Below are 14,184 nucleotides of genomic sequence, written 5' to 3'. Positions count from 1 at the left end.
AACCCAACCATCAACTGATCTTTTCTACATGCCAGTTTTCTGATCAATGCCTGTTCTATTTGGTGAGTTATGATCCTTTCTCACACACACACACACACATGTACAAAATAATTTCAGATACAAATCTTATACAAGTACAATTATGGTCAAAACAGTGTGATAAAAATCTCATGATAACCACTTCCACTGAAAACTATTTTCTTAACGAAAATACTGTCACATTGGATGCTACTCTTACATTAATGGTCTACACAACGTCATTCCCATCCACTGTTACCAGTGACAGTCTTTTTGTTGTGCTTATCTGCGTCTCAGCATCTCTGCTATAAGGTGAGTAGCAGCTATCTTTTAATAATATTGTTACATCCCATCCTGGATTTTCCACTGTTTGACTTGTTATCAAGTGTGTTATAAAATACAAACCTGTCAGCAAGGAATGTGTATCCATCATATTTAAATCCTAAATACACAGAAATACTTCTGCAAACTAATTTGGCAAGTGTAGATAGCGAAAGCACTTTCATCTTTGGTATTCCATATCAAATACGCATGGGGTTATAAACAATCTTTTCTCACATAGGCAGATTTTTAAAGAGGTAGGGAACCCTAAGCAGATTTTTAACTGCTGTACTATCAAAAAGCATCATATATTAGAGATAAAACAGTTTTTTTAAATTGACTGGTTTCATTTCATCTTCAGCTGAATGCAATTTGCAGTATAAATAAGAAAGATCCCTGACAAAACTTGCTACCACTCCATATTCATCTGGCTTCTACTACTTGTATTACTGATGGACATGTAATACTGGATTTGAAGATGTTAACTTTCAATAGCCCCCCCCCCCCCCCCCAAGAACCATGGACCTAGCCATTGGTGGCGAGGCTTGCGTGCCTCAGCAATACAGATAGCCGTACCGTAGGTGCAACCACAACGGAGGGGTATCTGTTGAGAGGCCAGACAAAGATGTGGTTCCTGAAGAGGGGCAGCAGCCTTTTCAGTAGCTGCAGGGGCAACAGTCTGGATGATTGACTGATCTGGCCTTGTAACACTAATCAAAACAGCCTTGCTGTGCTGGTACTGCGAACGGCTGAAAGCAAGGGGAAACTACAGCCGTAATTTTTCCCGAAGGCATGTAGCTTTACTGTAAGGTTAAATTATGATGGCGTGCTCTTGGGTAAAATATTCCGGAGGTAAAATAGTCCCCCATTCGGATCTCCAGGCGGGGACTACTCAGGAGGACGTCGTTATCAGGAGAAAGAAAACTGGCGTTATACGGATCGGAGTGTAGAATGTCAGTTCCCTTAATCGAGCGGGTAGGTTAGAAAATTTAAAAACGGAAATGGATAGGTTAAAGTTAGATATAGTAGGAATTAGTGCAGTTCGCTGGCAGGAGGAACAAGACTTTTGGTCAGGTGAATACAGGGTTATAAACACAAAATCAAATAGAGGTAATGCAGGAGTCAGTTTAATAATGAATAAAAAAATACGAGTGCGGATAAACTACTACAAACAGCATAGTGAATGCATTATTGTGGCCAAGATAGACACGAAGCCCACACCTACTACAGTAGTACAAGTTTATATGCCAACTAGCTCTGCAGATGACGAAGAAATTGAAGAAATGTATGACGAAAAGAAATTATTCAGATAGTGAAGGGAGACGAAAATTTAATAGTCATGGGTGACTGGAATTCGGTAGTAGGAAAAGGGAGAGAAGGAAACGTAGTAGGTGAATATGGATTGGGGGTAAGAAATGAAAGAGGAAGCCGCCTGATAGAATTTTGCACAGAGCACAACTTAATCATAGCTAACACTTGGTTCAAGAATCATAAAAGAAGGTTGTATACGTGGAAGAAGCCTGGAGATACTGACAGGTTTCAGATAGACTATATAATGGTAAGACAGAGATTGAGGAACCAGGTTTTAAATTGTAAATTTCCAGGGGCAGATGTGGACTCTGACCACAATCTATTGGTTATGACCTGTAGATTAAAACTGAAGAAACTGCAAGAAGGTGGGAATTTAAGGAGATGGGACCTGGATAAACTGAAAGAAACCAGAGGTTGTACAGAGTTCCAGGGAGAGAATACAAACGTCTCAAAAATGAGATCGACAGGAAGTGCAAAATGGCTACGCAGGGATGGCTAGAGGACAAATGTAAGGATGTAGAGGCTTATCCCACTAGGGGTAAGATAGATACTGCCTACAGGAAAATTAAAGAGACCTTTGGAGATAAGAGAACGACTTGTATGGATATCAAGAGCTCAGATGGAAACCCAGTTCTAAGCAAAGAAGGGAAAGCAGAAAGGTGGAAGGAGTATATAGAGGGTCTATACAAGTGAAGTTCACCTGGTCCTACTCCAAATCCCATACCACATTCCTTGACGTTGACCTCCACCTGTCCAATGGCCAGCTTCACACGTCCGTCCACATCAAACCCACCAACAAGCAACAGTACCTCCATTATGACAGCTGCCACCCATTCCACATCAAACGGTCCCTTCCCTGCAGCCTAGGTCTTTGTGGCAAACGAATCTGCTCCAGTCCGGAATCCCTGAACCATTACACCAACAACCTGAAAACAGCTTTCGCATCCTGCAACTACCCTCCCAACCTGATACAGAAGCAAATAACCAGAGCCACTTCCTCATCTCCTCAAACCCAGAACCTCCCACAGAAGAACCCCAAAAGTGCCCCACTTGTGACAGGATACTTTCCGGGACTGGATCAGACTCTCTCCAGCAGGGATACGACTTCCTCAAATCCTGCCCTGAAATGAGATCCATCCTTCATGAAATCCTCCCCACTCCACCAAGAGTGTCTTTCCGCCGTCCACCTAACCTTCGTAACCTCTTGGTTCATCCCTATGAAATCCCCAAACCACCTTCCCTACCCTCTGGCTCCTACCCTTGTAACCGCCCCCGGCGTAAAACCTGTCCCATGCACCCTCCCACCACCACCTACTCCAGTCCTGTAACCCGGAAGGTGTACACGATCAAAGGCAATGCCACGTGTGAGAGCACCCACGTGATTTACCAACTGACCTGCCTACACTGTGAAGCTTTCTATGTGGGAATGACCAGCAAAAAACTGTCCCTTTGCATGAATGGACACAGGCAGACAATGTTTGTTGGTAATGAGGATCACCCTGTGGCTAAACATGCCTTGGTGCACAGCCAGCACATCTTGGCACAGTGTTACACCGTCCAGATTATCTGGATACTTCCCACTAATACCAACCTGTCAGAACTCCGGGGATGGGAACTTGCCCTTCAGTATATCTTCTCTTCTCGTTATCCGCCATGCCTCAATCTCCGCTAATTTCAATTTGCCGTCGCTCATACCTCACCTGTCTTTCAACAACATCTTTGCCTCTGTACTTCCGCCTCGACTGACATCTCTGCCCAAACTCTTTGCCTTTACAAATGTGTGTGTGTGTGTGTGTGTGTGTGTGTGTGTGTGTGTGTGTGTGTGTGTGTGTGTGTGTGTGTGTGTGTGTGTGTGCGCGCGCGCGCGCGCGCGCGCGCGCGCGCGCGCGCGCGCGCGCGCGCAAGTGTATACCTGTCCTTTTTTCCCCCCTAAGGTAAGTCTTTCCGCTCCTGGGATCGGAATGACTCCTTACCCTCTCCCTTAAAACCCACATCCTTTCGTCTTTCCCTCTCCTTCCCTCTTTCCTGATGAAGCAACCGTCTGTTGCGAAAGCTTGAATTTTGTGTGTATGTTTGTGTGTCTATCGACCTGCCAGCACTTTCGTTTGGTAAGTCACATCAGCTTTGTTTTTAGATATATTTTTCCCATGTGGAATGTTGCCCTCTATTATATTCAAAAATAGAAGAAATGCTTAAAGGCAAATACACACATATGATAGTGTATTCAAGGTATATATTTCTGTATAACTGTTGGCTGACTGTGTTGGTCATGGAGCAGATTCTTGAGACGTAGAAGTTTCAGCCATTTCAGTCGGGAGTCTTCGTCAGGGCTGGAAGAACAGGAAATACAAATACGTGGATCGTGCTGACTGTTTCCAATACAAGTTTTTTAAATTTAGGTACAAAACAAAAAAAAAAAATTAAAGTTGTGTGTGGAGGAGAAGAACATTGTCTAAAATATACTGCAATCTTTTGAATACATGGAAATAAAACACTAAAATTTATAACAGTGGGTAATGTATAAAACTTGCCTCGGATTTAGAAGGATATAAGTGGGTTTTGTATTATGAAAGAATGAACTTGTTTGCAGGGTACGAAAATTTTTTAAGGTCACCACTGGAAATAAAGAAATGGAAATATTGTTTGTCTTGATGTGGAAAGCAGGAAAAATAAATCAAGAACAATGAAATACATGTTTATCTATGTAACAAGAAGAAAATTATTAGCTCTGCTGGTCACGTAAATAGAAAACATTTCACCAACATTAAACTCAAAGCGACTTATAAATAATTTTTATTTCCACAGAACATGACAAACAGAAGAGGTGTTTGGTTTCCACTTCCCATAGCAATTACTACATGCCTGAACTTTGACTTGTCATAGAGAGAGAGAGAGAGAGAGAGAGAGAGAGAGAGAGAGAGAGAGAGAGAGAGAGAGAGCTGTCTTCACCCTAAATCATACCAGAAATGGAAGAGGTGATATGTAGCAGAAAAAAAATCCTCAGGGTGACACTGAATTGAACAACCAGATACTTGGATTCATAGCCTGGCACTAACCTACTAAGCCACCACAACACACTACTACGACAACATAATTTATTTACCTGTTAGCAATAAAACAGTATTCTCAGAGAAAATGATTCTAAATGTAGCAACCAAAGAGTACCACACCACACCATGTTAAAGTCCACGTGCTCTTTTTCATCGAATGAGCATATGATCTGCTTCCTCACAGCCAACTGTGACACTATCAGAATATCCATTCACAGCAAAACAATCGTTAACTCCAAATCCACTGACCACCTCTTGTTTTGTCAAATGACTGCCTCGTCAACCTCCTCTGGCTGGCCTCAGACTTGTTCACTGCCTCCTACAGCAGTACCGAAAATAATCGGAGGGTGCGCACTATTGGCAAACTAACTTTCCAGTTAACAAGATCCACTGATGAGCTGTACTTAGCATTTGAATGGCTATTCATCTGCTTGAATGCGTAGGTACTACTATACAAGACTACAGTAACACATTGTAATATATGAAAATGCCTAACTTCGGTACTCTTCAAATCAAACATATACACCAGGGCTGCTGAAACATCACTTGACAGCTTAAGAGTAGTTGGCTATACTGTGATTGCGAGGTTGCAGCAGCATCCATCATTGCGAGGTTGCAGTAGCATCCATCACACCCCCTCAAATGTTTTGTGAATGTAAGCTACGATCAACGTGTATATAAGCTGATGCACGATAATGTATACGCAAGTCCAACAAAGAACATTTTTCTAACAATGGAGAGAATGGTAACAGATAAAAAGCGTTTGATAGTATGGTATATGAAACTGGGGCACAAACACCACCAGCAGTTAATGACAGCATCTATGAGAAATCACTCCAAATTGTTACCCTAAAATATGCACATCATATAATAATGTAAAACTAAGCAAACCAAAGAACACGCCATCCACAAATGCAGAACAAAATAAAGAAACAGATGCACAGCCTACTTGGATTCAGAGATAAAGAATTAATTCTGTAAACATTTACACTCGCCAATTTACGATGTCAATGGCACAATTCCATCCAGTTCTCCTCCTCTATCATCGAAATTGGCATCAAAACCGTTGCCATCACTGTTATTATCATGATCATGAGAAATCATTAATTGTTCATTCTTGTTTATAATTCTGTCTATAGTCAGTGCTTATCTAACAAGCTTACCAACATGGTCTACTTTCTTCCTCCATGTATCTACAGCAAGACCTTCACATAGCAGCCTTTCCACTTCACTTATTATAAAAGACTTGCTATTAATTTGAATGTAAGCCCTGTCATCACACTAAAGGTATTCAATTGGGTTAAAATGGCATTGATAAGGCAGTAGCCCAATACTGTACGAACTGTTCCCTTGAAATTTCACCTACGACATAAGTATGCATCACAGGCTTATTTTGTTTTGCAAGTGGATATAACAGCAGCTTTGTCACACTTATGTCTGCTGTGATGTCTCTCACCTGCAACTACTGCACCATAGTTTCTTTGCGGTCACTAGCTATTGGAGTTTTGCCTAATATCACAGAATGGTAAGGTGCAGTATACATTACAAATACTGTTTGAACACTAAACTAGAGCAACAAATTTTTAAACTACTGCAGAAATCATGGGTGGTCCAAATCCTCATGATTGTTGCAGGTTTTTCTCGACTGAAAAACTAAAAGTCTTTCAGGCACAAAACCATTTGAAGAACCTGCATGGGCAACAAGTAATCGGAATCATCTTCCTGTTGGCTGACAACTGCTGCTATTCATAGTATCATCTGTACAGCATTAATCCACTGCTTCTACAGCTCTGACACAGGGTTCACCTAACCATATATTTGAAAAGCCACGACGACATGAGCTTTTTCGACCAACAGAAGTCCATACTTTTTAACACCATTTCAAGTGACGTTTTTCCCACTGAGAAAAGTTTACAATCTTTTAAGGAAATTAGAAACTTTGTTATGTGGGGTATTCTCCCCTGCTATAATATCTGTAAATGTGCTGATGAATTGCACCAGTTTAGAATGAATCAAGATCTGCAACTTTGATATGTGGGGTATTCTCCCCTGCTATAATATCTGTAAATGTGCTGATGAACTACACCAGTTTAGAATGAATCAAGATCTGTAACTGGACAAGGCACTTTTTTCTTTCTTTCCAGTAGTATTTAAAAAAATTACACTGTTTTCCCCACAGGGGCTTTATTCCACACGGTTTGCTTTAGTATCTTTCAAGTCTGGAAGTAGCATCCTTTTCCTCACAACAGTTCTTTGGCCACGTCCTAGAGTTTTCGAGGTATGCTCACACTTTATCAGCAAGAATTTACGCATGCCCATGAACAAAAACTAATTCTAATCCTTGCTCGTAAAACTCACACATCATTTGTAGCAATTCCAAAGCCCGACTATTTAACGGCACTCCATCGTGTAATGGATTGTCACTTTGTGAACGTCGTCGTTTTGGTGACATCCTTTAAGAAACAGAAACTGTAGTCAAGGTGGTAATGCAATACAACTATACAGAAGCAGGCAGTTGTGCAGTAACATACAATGTTTGCACAGCGATCGGCAACATGGTAGTGGTGACACCGGAACCAGCTTTCGTTGCTATCCTGTAATTACAAAATTGGCAAGCTTTCAGAGCCAGTGGCTCCTTCTTCAGGCAGACAGGTTGAAGGGGAAGGAAGAGGGGTGAAGGAAAATGACTGGTGACGTCCAGGAATATAGGTAGATTTCAGAAAGTCACCCAGAACAGGGGTCAGTGGAGATTTACCGTACAAGATGAGAAGGAAAGACTGATTGTTGGGGACTACAACAGATAAGATTTGAAAATCTGAGAGCTTGAAGGTGGACGAGAGGGTAATATGTAGACAGTGATTACTGCTTAAACATCATGCATGAGTTAATGAGAAAGAAAAGCTAAGTGCACCGTACGTAACAGAGGTGGGAGGGGGGGGGGTGAAAAATAGCCAGGAAAGACTAATGAAAGATGTAGAAAACTAAAACGGGATGAAGCAAAGAGTAGTTACAGAGAAGAAGTGCTGAGACAGAAGAAATTAACATACATTAAGGCCAGGTGGGTGGTGAGAACCAAGGACGTGTTGTAGTGCTAGTTCCCATTCACGGAGTTCTGAGAAACTGATGTCTGGGGGAAGAATCCAGAAAGTACGTGTGATGAAACAGCCATTGAGGTCACGAATGTCATGTTGTAGAGCATGCTCTGCAACAGGATAATGCAAGTTGCCAGTATACTCCCTCTGCCTATGCCACTCATCCATTCATGACTACCACAAAATTATCTTTTTAGTTTTCTAAATCATTCACTGTTTTTCCTGGCTATTTTTCACCCCTCCCCCCCCACCCACCCCCCACCACTGTTATGTACAACACACTTAGCTATTCACTCTTATTAACCCATGCATGATGTGCAAGCAGTAATCTCTGTCTGCCTATTACCCTGTCTTCCACCTTTAAGCTCTCAGGTTTTCAAATCTCATCAAATGCAGTCCCCAGCAGCCAGTCTTTCCTTCTCATCCCATACAGTAAGTCTCCCCTGACCTGCAGTTCTGAGTGACTTTCTGGAAATCTACCCCTTTTCCTGGACCTTGTAACGGAATATAACCTTTTTTTATGGAAGTAGCTGATACCAGGCTTAATCCCAAATCTGGTATAGGTAAACATTCTCGACTGTTTCACTGAAAGAATTTCATTTGATTTTGCATACAATGTATTATACTTCAGACTAAAATTGTATAAAAAGAATTTAATTTGTTAGTACTCTGTAGGTACAGTTAAAATTACTCTTATTTTAAAAATGTTTGAAATTACAAAAAATCTGGTATGGTTAAAATTCATATTATTAATCGCACAATCTAATGCTAATTATTAAATTTATTTCTGGATTCATCTATAAAATAATGATGTGGCTTAGTAAAGATTCTTCTTTTGTCAAGAAAGTATGTAAACTCTGTTGCTTTGTAAATTCTTTGGAATATTGTGAGTACCACAGAATGTAAGGAGTAATTGGCACACCTCTGATCGAAGTGCACATTTTTTAATTTTGTCTACAACAATGTATTTGATGGTTTTATGAAAATGGAGATTGTGAAGACAGTGTGGTATAGAAGAATGGGATAAAACAAAAAGATATTCATAAAAACAGAAAGAATTCAATTAGTTATTCAGTTCAACAAAAACCTACAAAATCAAAATTTCAGCCGCATGAATGTACCCCTAGATGCAATAACTACAGCCAACAACAAGAAGAGAAACAGAATTTTAATAGTGATGTGTAGGAGGGTAAGATTACAACCTCTCCGGTCCTTTTCCTTCACCCTTCTTGCCTCCCCTTCTACCCTTCTGCCTGAAGGAGGAGCCACTGGCTCTGAAAGCTTGCCAATTATAACCGTCTTTTATGTATGTGTTGTGCCGCTTGTTGGTGAGTAGATTTTTTTATCTATCCAACTAAACAATTTTGCCAATAATTGAATGTTTTCATTTGTTTGTGAGTCATACTGTCAATTTTATGGTGCTTGTGGAGAGACCTTGAAGCGACATGTTTCAGCACACTGCGCAGAAGTGACAATCTGATAAAGAAACAAAAAAATCTTGTCTTGTTAGGGGTTGCAGGCGCTGGCAGCAACCAGAAGATGTCATCATATTTGGCCTTATTTGGATACTGTTTCATGTCACTGGAACAATGGTCAGTCAGATTTAACTGTTCCAGCACTGCAGCCTGACTGACGGGTCAGTTGAGATGCAGATCCAGACAATGTTATTTTTGTGTGTGTGTGTGTGAGAGAGAGAGAGAGAGAGAGAGAGAGAGAGAGAGAGAGAGAGAGAGAGCGCGCTATGTTTTAGTCCTATTTAAATGCCCGATAGATCACTCGAAGCATCAACTATATGGTTATTAGTTACTTTTACTTCTTACGTTACTTGTATTCCACCCTGGCCTTCCAGTACTTTTTAACAATTCAGATTTTCTAGCTGCTACCATTAATACAATGAGTTTGCTATCAATGTGACCATTTACAGTTCTGAGCAGCTCAAAATTTAACACTAGATGTTACTGTAGAGAAAGTAATCTAACTAAGAACAAAAAGTCTTAAACGAAATATCAGAAAACTAATATTTAAATAAGAATATGGCAACCAGAAGAGGAAAGACATCTATTCATAAGAGAATTTTTGAAATACGCAGCAGCATTTCCGAAAGACCTACCGAGTTTTTCATCACATTATCTTTCCATTACAATATTTTTACCGGAAACCCACATCAAGTCGAAAGTCACCAACCTTTTATACACTGTTCAATGAAATAACAATTACATCGGAATGCACCAAGGATGCTTTCCATGGCCAAGTTACTGTTCTTCATATAAATTGCGAAATTGCATGTGATAACAAAACAGAAGCAGTTAATTGGCAGATTGCTGAAGATACTGTTGGGCAGCAACAACTAATACTTGGAAATTACTGGTGAAGCCATCCTGTCACATGAACTATACTGACAGTATAGAAATTAATGTCTGCAGTAAAAAGGAGATCTACCAAATACCTTTATCTCTGGCTCAGGGCTATGCTCCTGACGGGGTCCAATTAGAACATCACCTTCCCCTGGTGGAGGTGGCTGGTCATCCTCAATTCCATTGGCCTCCGGTTGAACTGCCATGTCAGTGTCCTGTGTCTCTGCTTCTGGCTTTGACACTGGTTGCAATTCAACAGTAGATACTACAAGTTCTGCCGTGGCTCTGCTTTCTTGAGCAGCCTTTTTCCGCTTTTTCTTTGCAGGTTGCAACAAGTTCAAATGATGAGCTACTTTCGTTTTGTAAAGAGCATGAAGATGATGAGTGTCATCCAGGAAAGCGAAACGTTTATCACCTGTACAGAAATGTTAATGGCTTACAGCAAATGTATACAGGAAACATTTCTCAACTGTATTTTAACATAAACCCGAGAAACATTAGAGCCGGTAAATGAAAACTCTGCAGTGAGAATTGTAACAATAAATAATATTATTAAAGGTTGAATTACACTGAATTACACAGATTTAACTTGGTTGAAAGATAACTTCTGGGACTACATCTAAAAACAAGTATTACATTTTACATGCAACAATACAAAGTTACTCAGATGGCTGACATAAAATGTATCATTGTTGTGTGCTTCAATCATATAAAAAATAAGCTACAAATGAGTTAAAAAGAACAAAATCAGACAGTATTTACAAATTTCTTCTGTGGAATCAAGGACTTCATTCAAAGTTTCTAATCACCTGGAGGCACCCAAGATCATAATCAAATCATATAAAAATTTTCTCAGCAGTAATAATTAACAGATGAAATGGGCTTTTGCTAAATTTAATGTTCTTTATCAATACAAGAGAGGCTGTAAGACTGAGGGGAACATTGTAACAATTCTTCATTTTTTTGCTTATCATCTATGGAATCATTGTATCCAAAGAAGAACAGGAGATTTGGGGACTTAATTTTAAGTATACGATGAAGTCAGATAACCCAAACTATGAAGCAATGGTGTAGCACAAATAAAGAAGTTAATAGAGGGTGGGTTACGGTGGGAGTTATCACCTCGTGTTACAAAAAGAAAACTATACACAGTAGGAAAAGTAAGGAATGATCACACTTTTCATGTATTTTTTAAAAATCAAAAATAATAATTATATAAAAACTCTAACAACATAAGTGAGGCAATTTGGAATGATGTTAGATGGACCCTTGGAACCAGAAATATTAAAGACGGTCCAGGAGATAAATGACACTTTTAACAAGCATTTTTCCGTATTGCTTCCTATCTTCCATCACAAATTACTTCACCTGCACTGTCGTTTCCCATTGAGCTTATAAAATCATGCACACCACTGTTTCTAACACCAGTAACTCTAGAAGAAGTGCTGAAAATTATCAAGGGAAAAATCAACTAATATTTATCTAGTACTGATGGCAGTCTGATTTTTAAGACAAAATATTGCTATAGAGATTCCACTCAGTTATCTACTTACAGGCTGTTTCACAGATGTTTTCAAGATTGTTAAAGTTGTTCCTTTGTTTAAAAAAAGGAGGCACAAACACTTAACAATTACTGACAAATCTCCATTCTCTCTTATATATTGAAAATGAAACAGTCAGCATTGAATAGTTATTTTTATTTAAAAATAATATGTTTTGCCATGGTTATGCATCATCAGATTATCTAAAATGAAAAAGGAGACTAATTAAATAACTATCCTATAAACATTGTAAGGCATGAGAGGTGGGGAGAGAGGCATCGGGGAGAGGGAGGGAGGCGATGGGAGATGCAGGGAGGCAAGGGAGTGGAGGGGGGAGGGAGGGGTGGGAGGGGATGGGAAAGGGACAGAAAAGATAGGGGCAGAGAAGGGCAAAGGTTGGTGAGGTGGGGACATGAGTTGGGGGGGTGATATGACAGTAGGGGTGGAAACAATTGAGTGGAAGGTGTGGGGACAGTAGATAATTGTGGACTAAGTCTGACAAGAGAATTTGTTGCAAGGGTAACTGCCATCCGCACAATTCAGAAAAGCTGGTGGTCGTGGGAGAGTATCCAGTTGGCCCAAGTTGTGAAGCAGCCACTGATATGAAGCATTTTATGTTCAGATGCATGTTATACAATAGGGTGGTCCATATTGCTCTTGGCCACAGTTTGGCAGTGGCTGTTCATCCTGGGTGATAGCAGGCCTGTGTAGTAACACCAATATAAAAAGCTGAGCAATGATTGCAGTAGTGCTGGTACATGACATGGCTGCTTCCACAGGTGGCCCGGTCTCGGAAGGGGGGAGGATGAGCCTGCAACAGGACTGGAATACTAAGTGCTGGGTGGGTGGGTTGCCTGACACCTGGGTCCTCCACAGGGATATGATCCCTTTCCGGTCTCGGAAGGAGGGAGGATGAGCCTGCAACAGGACTGGAATACTAAGTGCTGGGTGGGTGGGTTGCCTGACACCTGGGTCCTCCACAGGGATATGATCCCTTTCCGGTCTCGGAAGGAGGGAGGATGAGCCTGCAACAGGACTGGAATACTAAGTGCTGGGTGGGTGGGTTGCCTGACACCTGGGTCCTCCACAGGGATATGATCCCTTTCACAAAGGTCTAGGATTGAAAGTGGCACAGGGATGGACTAGGATGTTGTGGAGGTTAGGTGGGCGACAGACCATTGCTTTAGGAGGGTGGGAATGATCTTGGGTATGAAGTCCCTCTTATCAGGACACTATGATAGATAATCAAAACCCTGTCAAAGGATGTGGTTCAGCTGTTACAGTCTGTGGTGGTAAAATGTGACGAGGGGTGTGCTCCTTTGTAGCTGGTTCCTGGGGGTGGTGGGAGGATTTGGGGAGTGTGGGGACAAGGCATGGGAAATGTGTCTGCAGACCAGGTCTGTCAAATAATGTCTGTCTGTGAAGGCCTCTGTGAAACCTTCAATATATTGGGCAAGGAAGCTGCTGCCAAAGCAGTTACGCCATCCCCAGGTGGCTAGGTTATATGTGACGGAGTTTTTGGTGTGAAAGGGATAGCAACAGTCTAAATGCAGGTATCGTTGGTGATTCGCGTGTTTACTGTTGACAGAGGTGTGGATGGAGGCATCAGAGAGCACGATGTCAACGTCCTGGGAGACAGCACACTGAGTAAAAAGACCAATTGAAGTGGATGGGAGAGAAGGTGTTGAGGTTAAAACGGATTGAGGATAGGATGTCCTAGCACTGAATCCAGATCGTGAAGATATCATCAATGAACCTTAACCAGATAAGAGATTTGTGGTTTTCAGAGGCTAGGAAGGTTCTCTCTACATGATTCATGAACAGGTTGACATACGAGGATGCCATACGGGTGCCTATGGCTGTGCTGTGGATTTGTTTGTACACCTTCCCTTCAAAGAAGAAGTAGGTGTGTGTGAGGATATAGTTACAGTGAACTCTGAATTACCTGCAGCCTATTTCTCCCAATTTCATAAGCACTAGACTGTGCTGTAGCAGAGAATACTGTAGTTATTTGGTTTCTGTTAGTGCCGAGCAATGTCTGAAAAGCAAAGGCATCTTTTGCTGATGATATGGCAGAAACTGCAAATAATACACAAACTTGCAGAAAGCATTACTGATACGCGGAATCTGGCGCCGATTTAGAATGTGGGTGAAAGTACGACGTGTGATATTCGGAAAAACAAAGACAAAAAAATTCAATTTGCTACCAGTTCTGACTCACCTAAAGGTTCCTCAAAGTGGAAGGCTATGAAAATGTCTACATATGCAGAATTGGATGAAGCCATGTTGGAATGGTTTCAACAGAAGAGAGCAGTATCTGGTCCCATATGCATCAAACAGGCCCAGTTTTTCTTCAAAACCTTGGGGTTGAAGGAGAATTTAATGCATCTTTGCATTTTCCAGCTGCCTAAGGAGATTTAAACGGCTTCATGGTATACGGGTGATTGCTGTACAAGGAGAAAAGTTAAGAGCAAATAATAAGGCTGCTGCTGAATTT

At 41.0% G+C, this 14,184-nt stretch overlaps 1 protein-coding gene across 2 annotated transcripts in view; it reads right to left on the bottom strand.

Moving 5' to 3' along the window:
* The window catches only part of LOC124545413 (splicing factor, suppressor of white-apricot homolog), a 162,098-nt gene that overhangs the window by 83,223 nt on the left and 64,691 nt on the right, over positions 1 to 14,184 (bottom strand). For both annotated transcript variants that reach the window (XM_047124331.1, XM_047124332.1), the window contains exon 8: positions 10,239 to 10,561. In XM_047124331.1, the coding sequence (XP_046980287.1) occupies positions 10,239 to 10,561 (323 nt within the window). The remainder of the gene's footprint in view (positions 1 to 10,238; positions 10,562 to 14,184) is intronic.

This window comes from Schistocerca americana, chromosome 8, assembly GCF_021461395.2.
Source record: "Schistocerca americana isolate TAMUIC-IGC-003095 chromosome 8, iqSchAmer2.1, whole genome shotgun sequence".
Lineage (NCBI taxonomy): Eukaryota > Metazoa > Arthropoda > Insecta > Orthoptera > Acrididae > Schistocerca > Schistocerca americana.
Note: the sequence above shows the minus strand (reverse complement) of the source record. Positions and strands in the feature narration are given on the sequence as shown.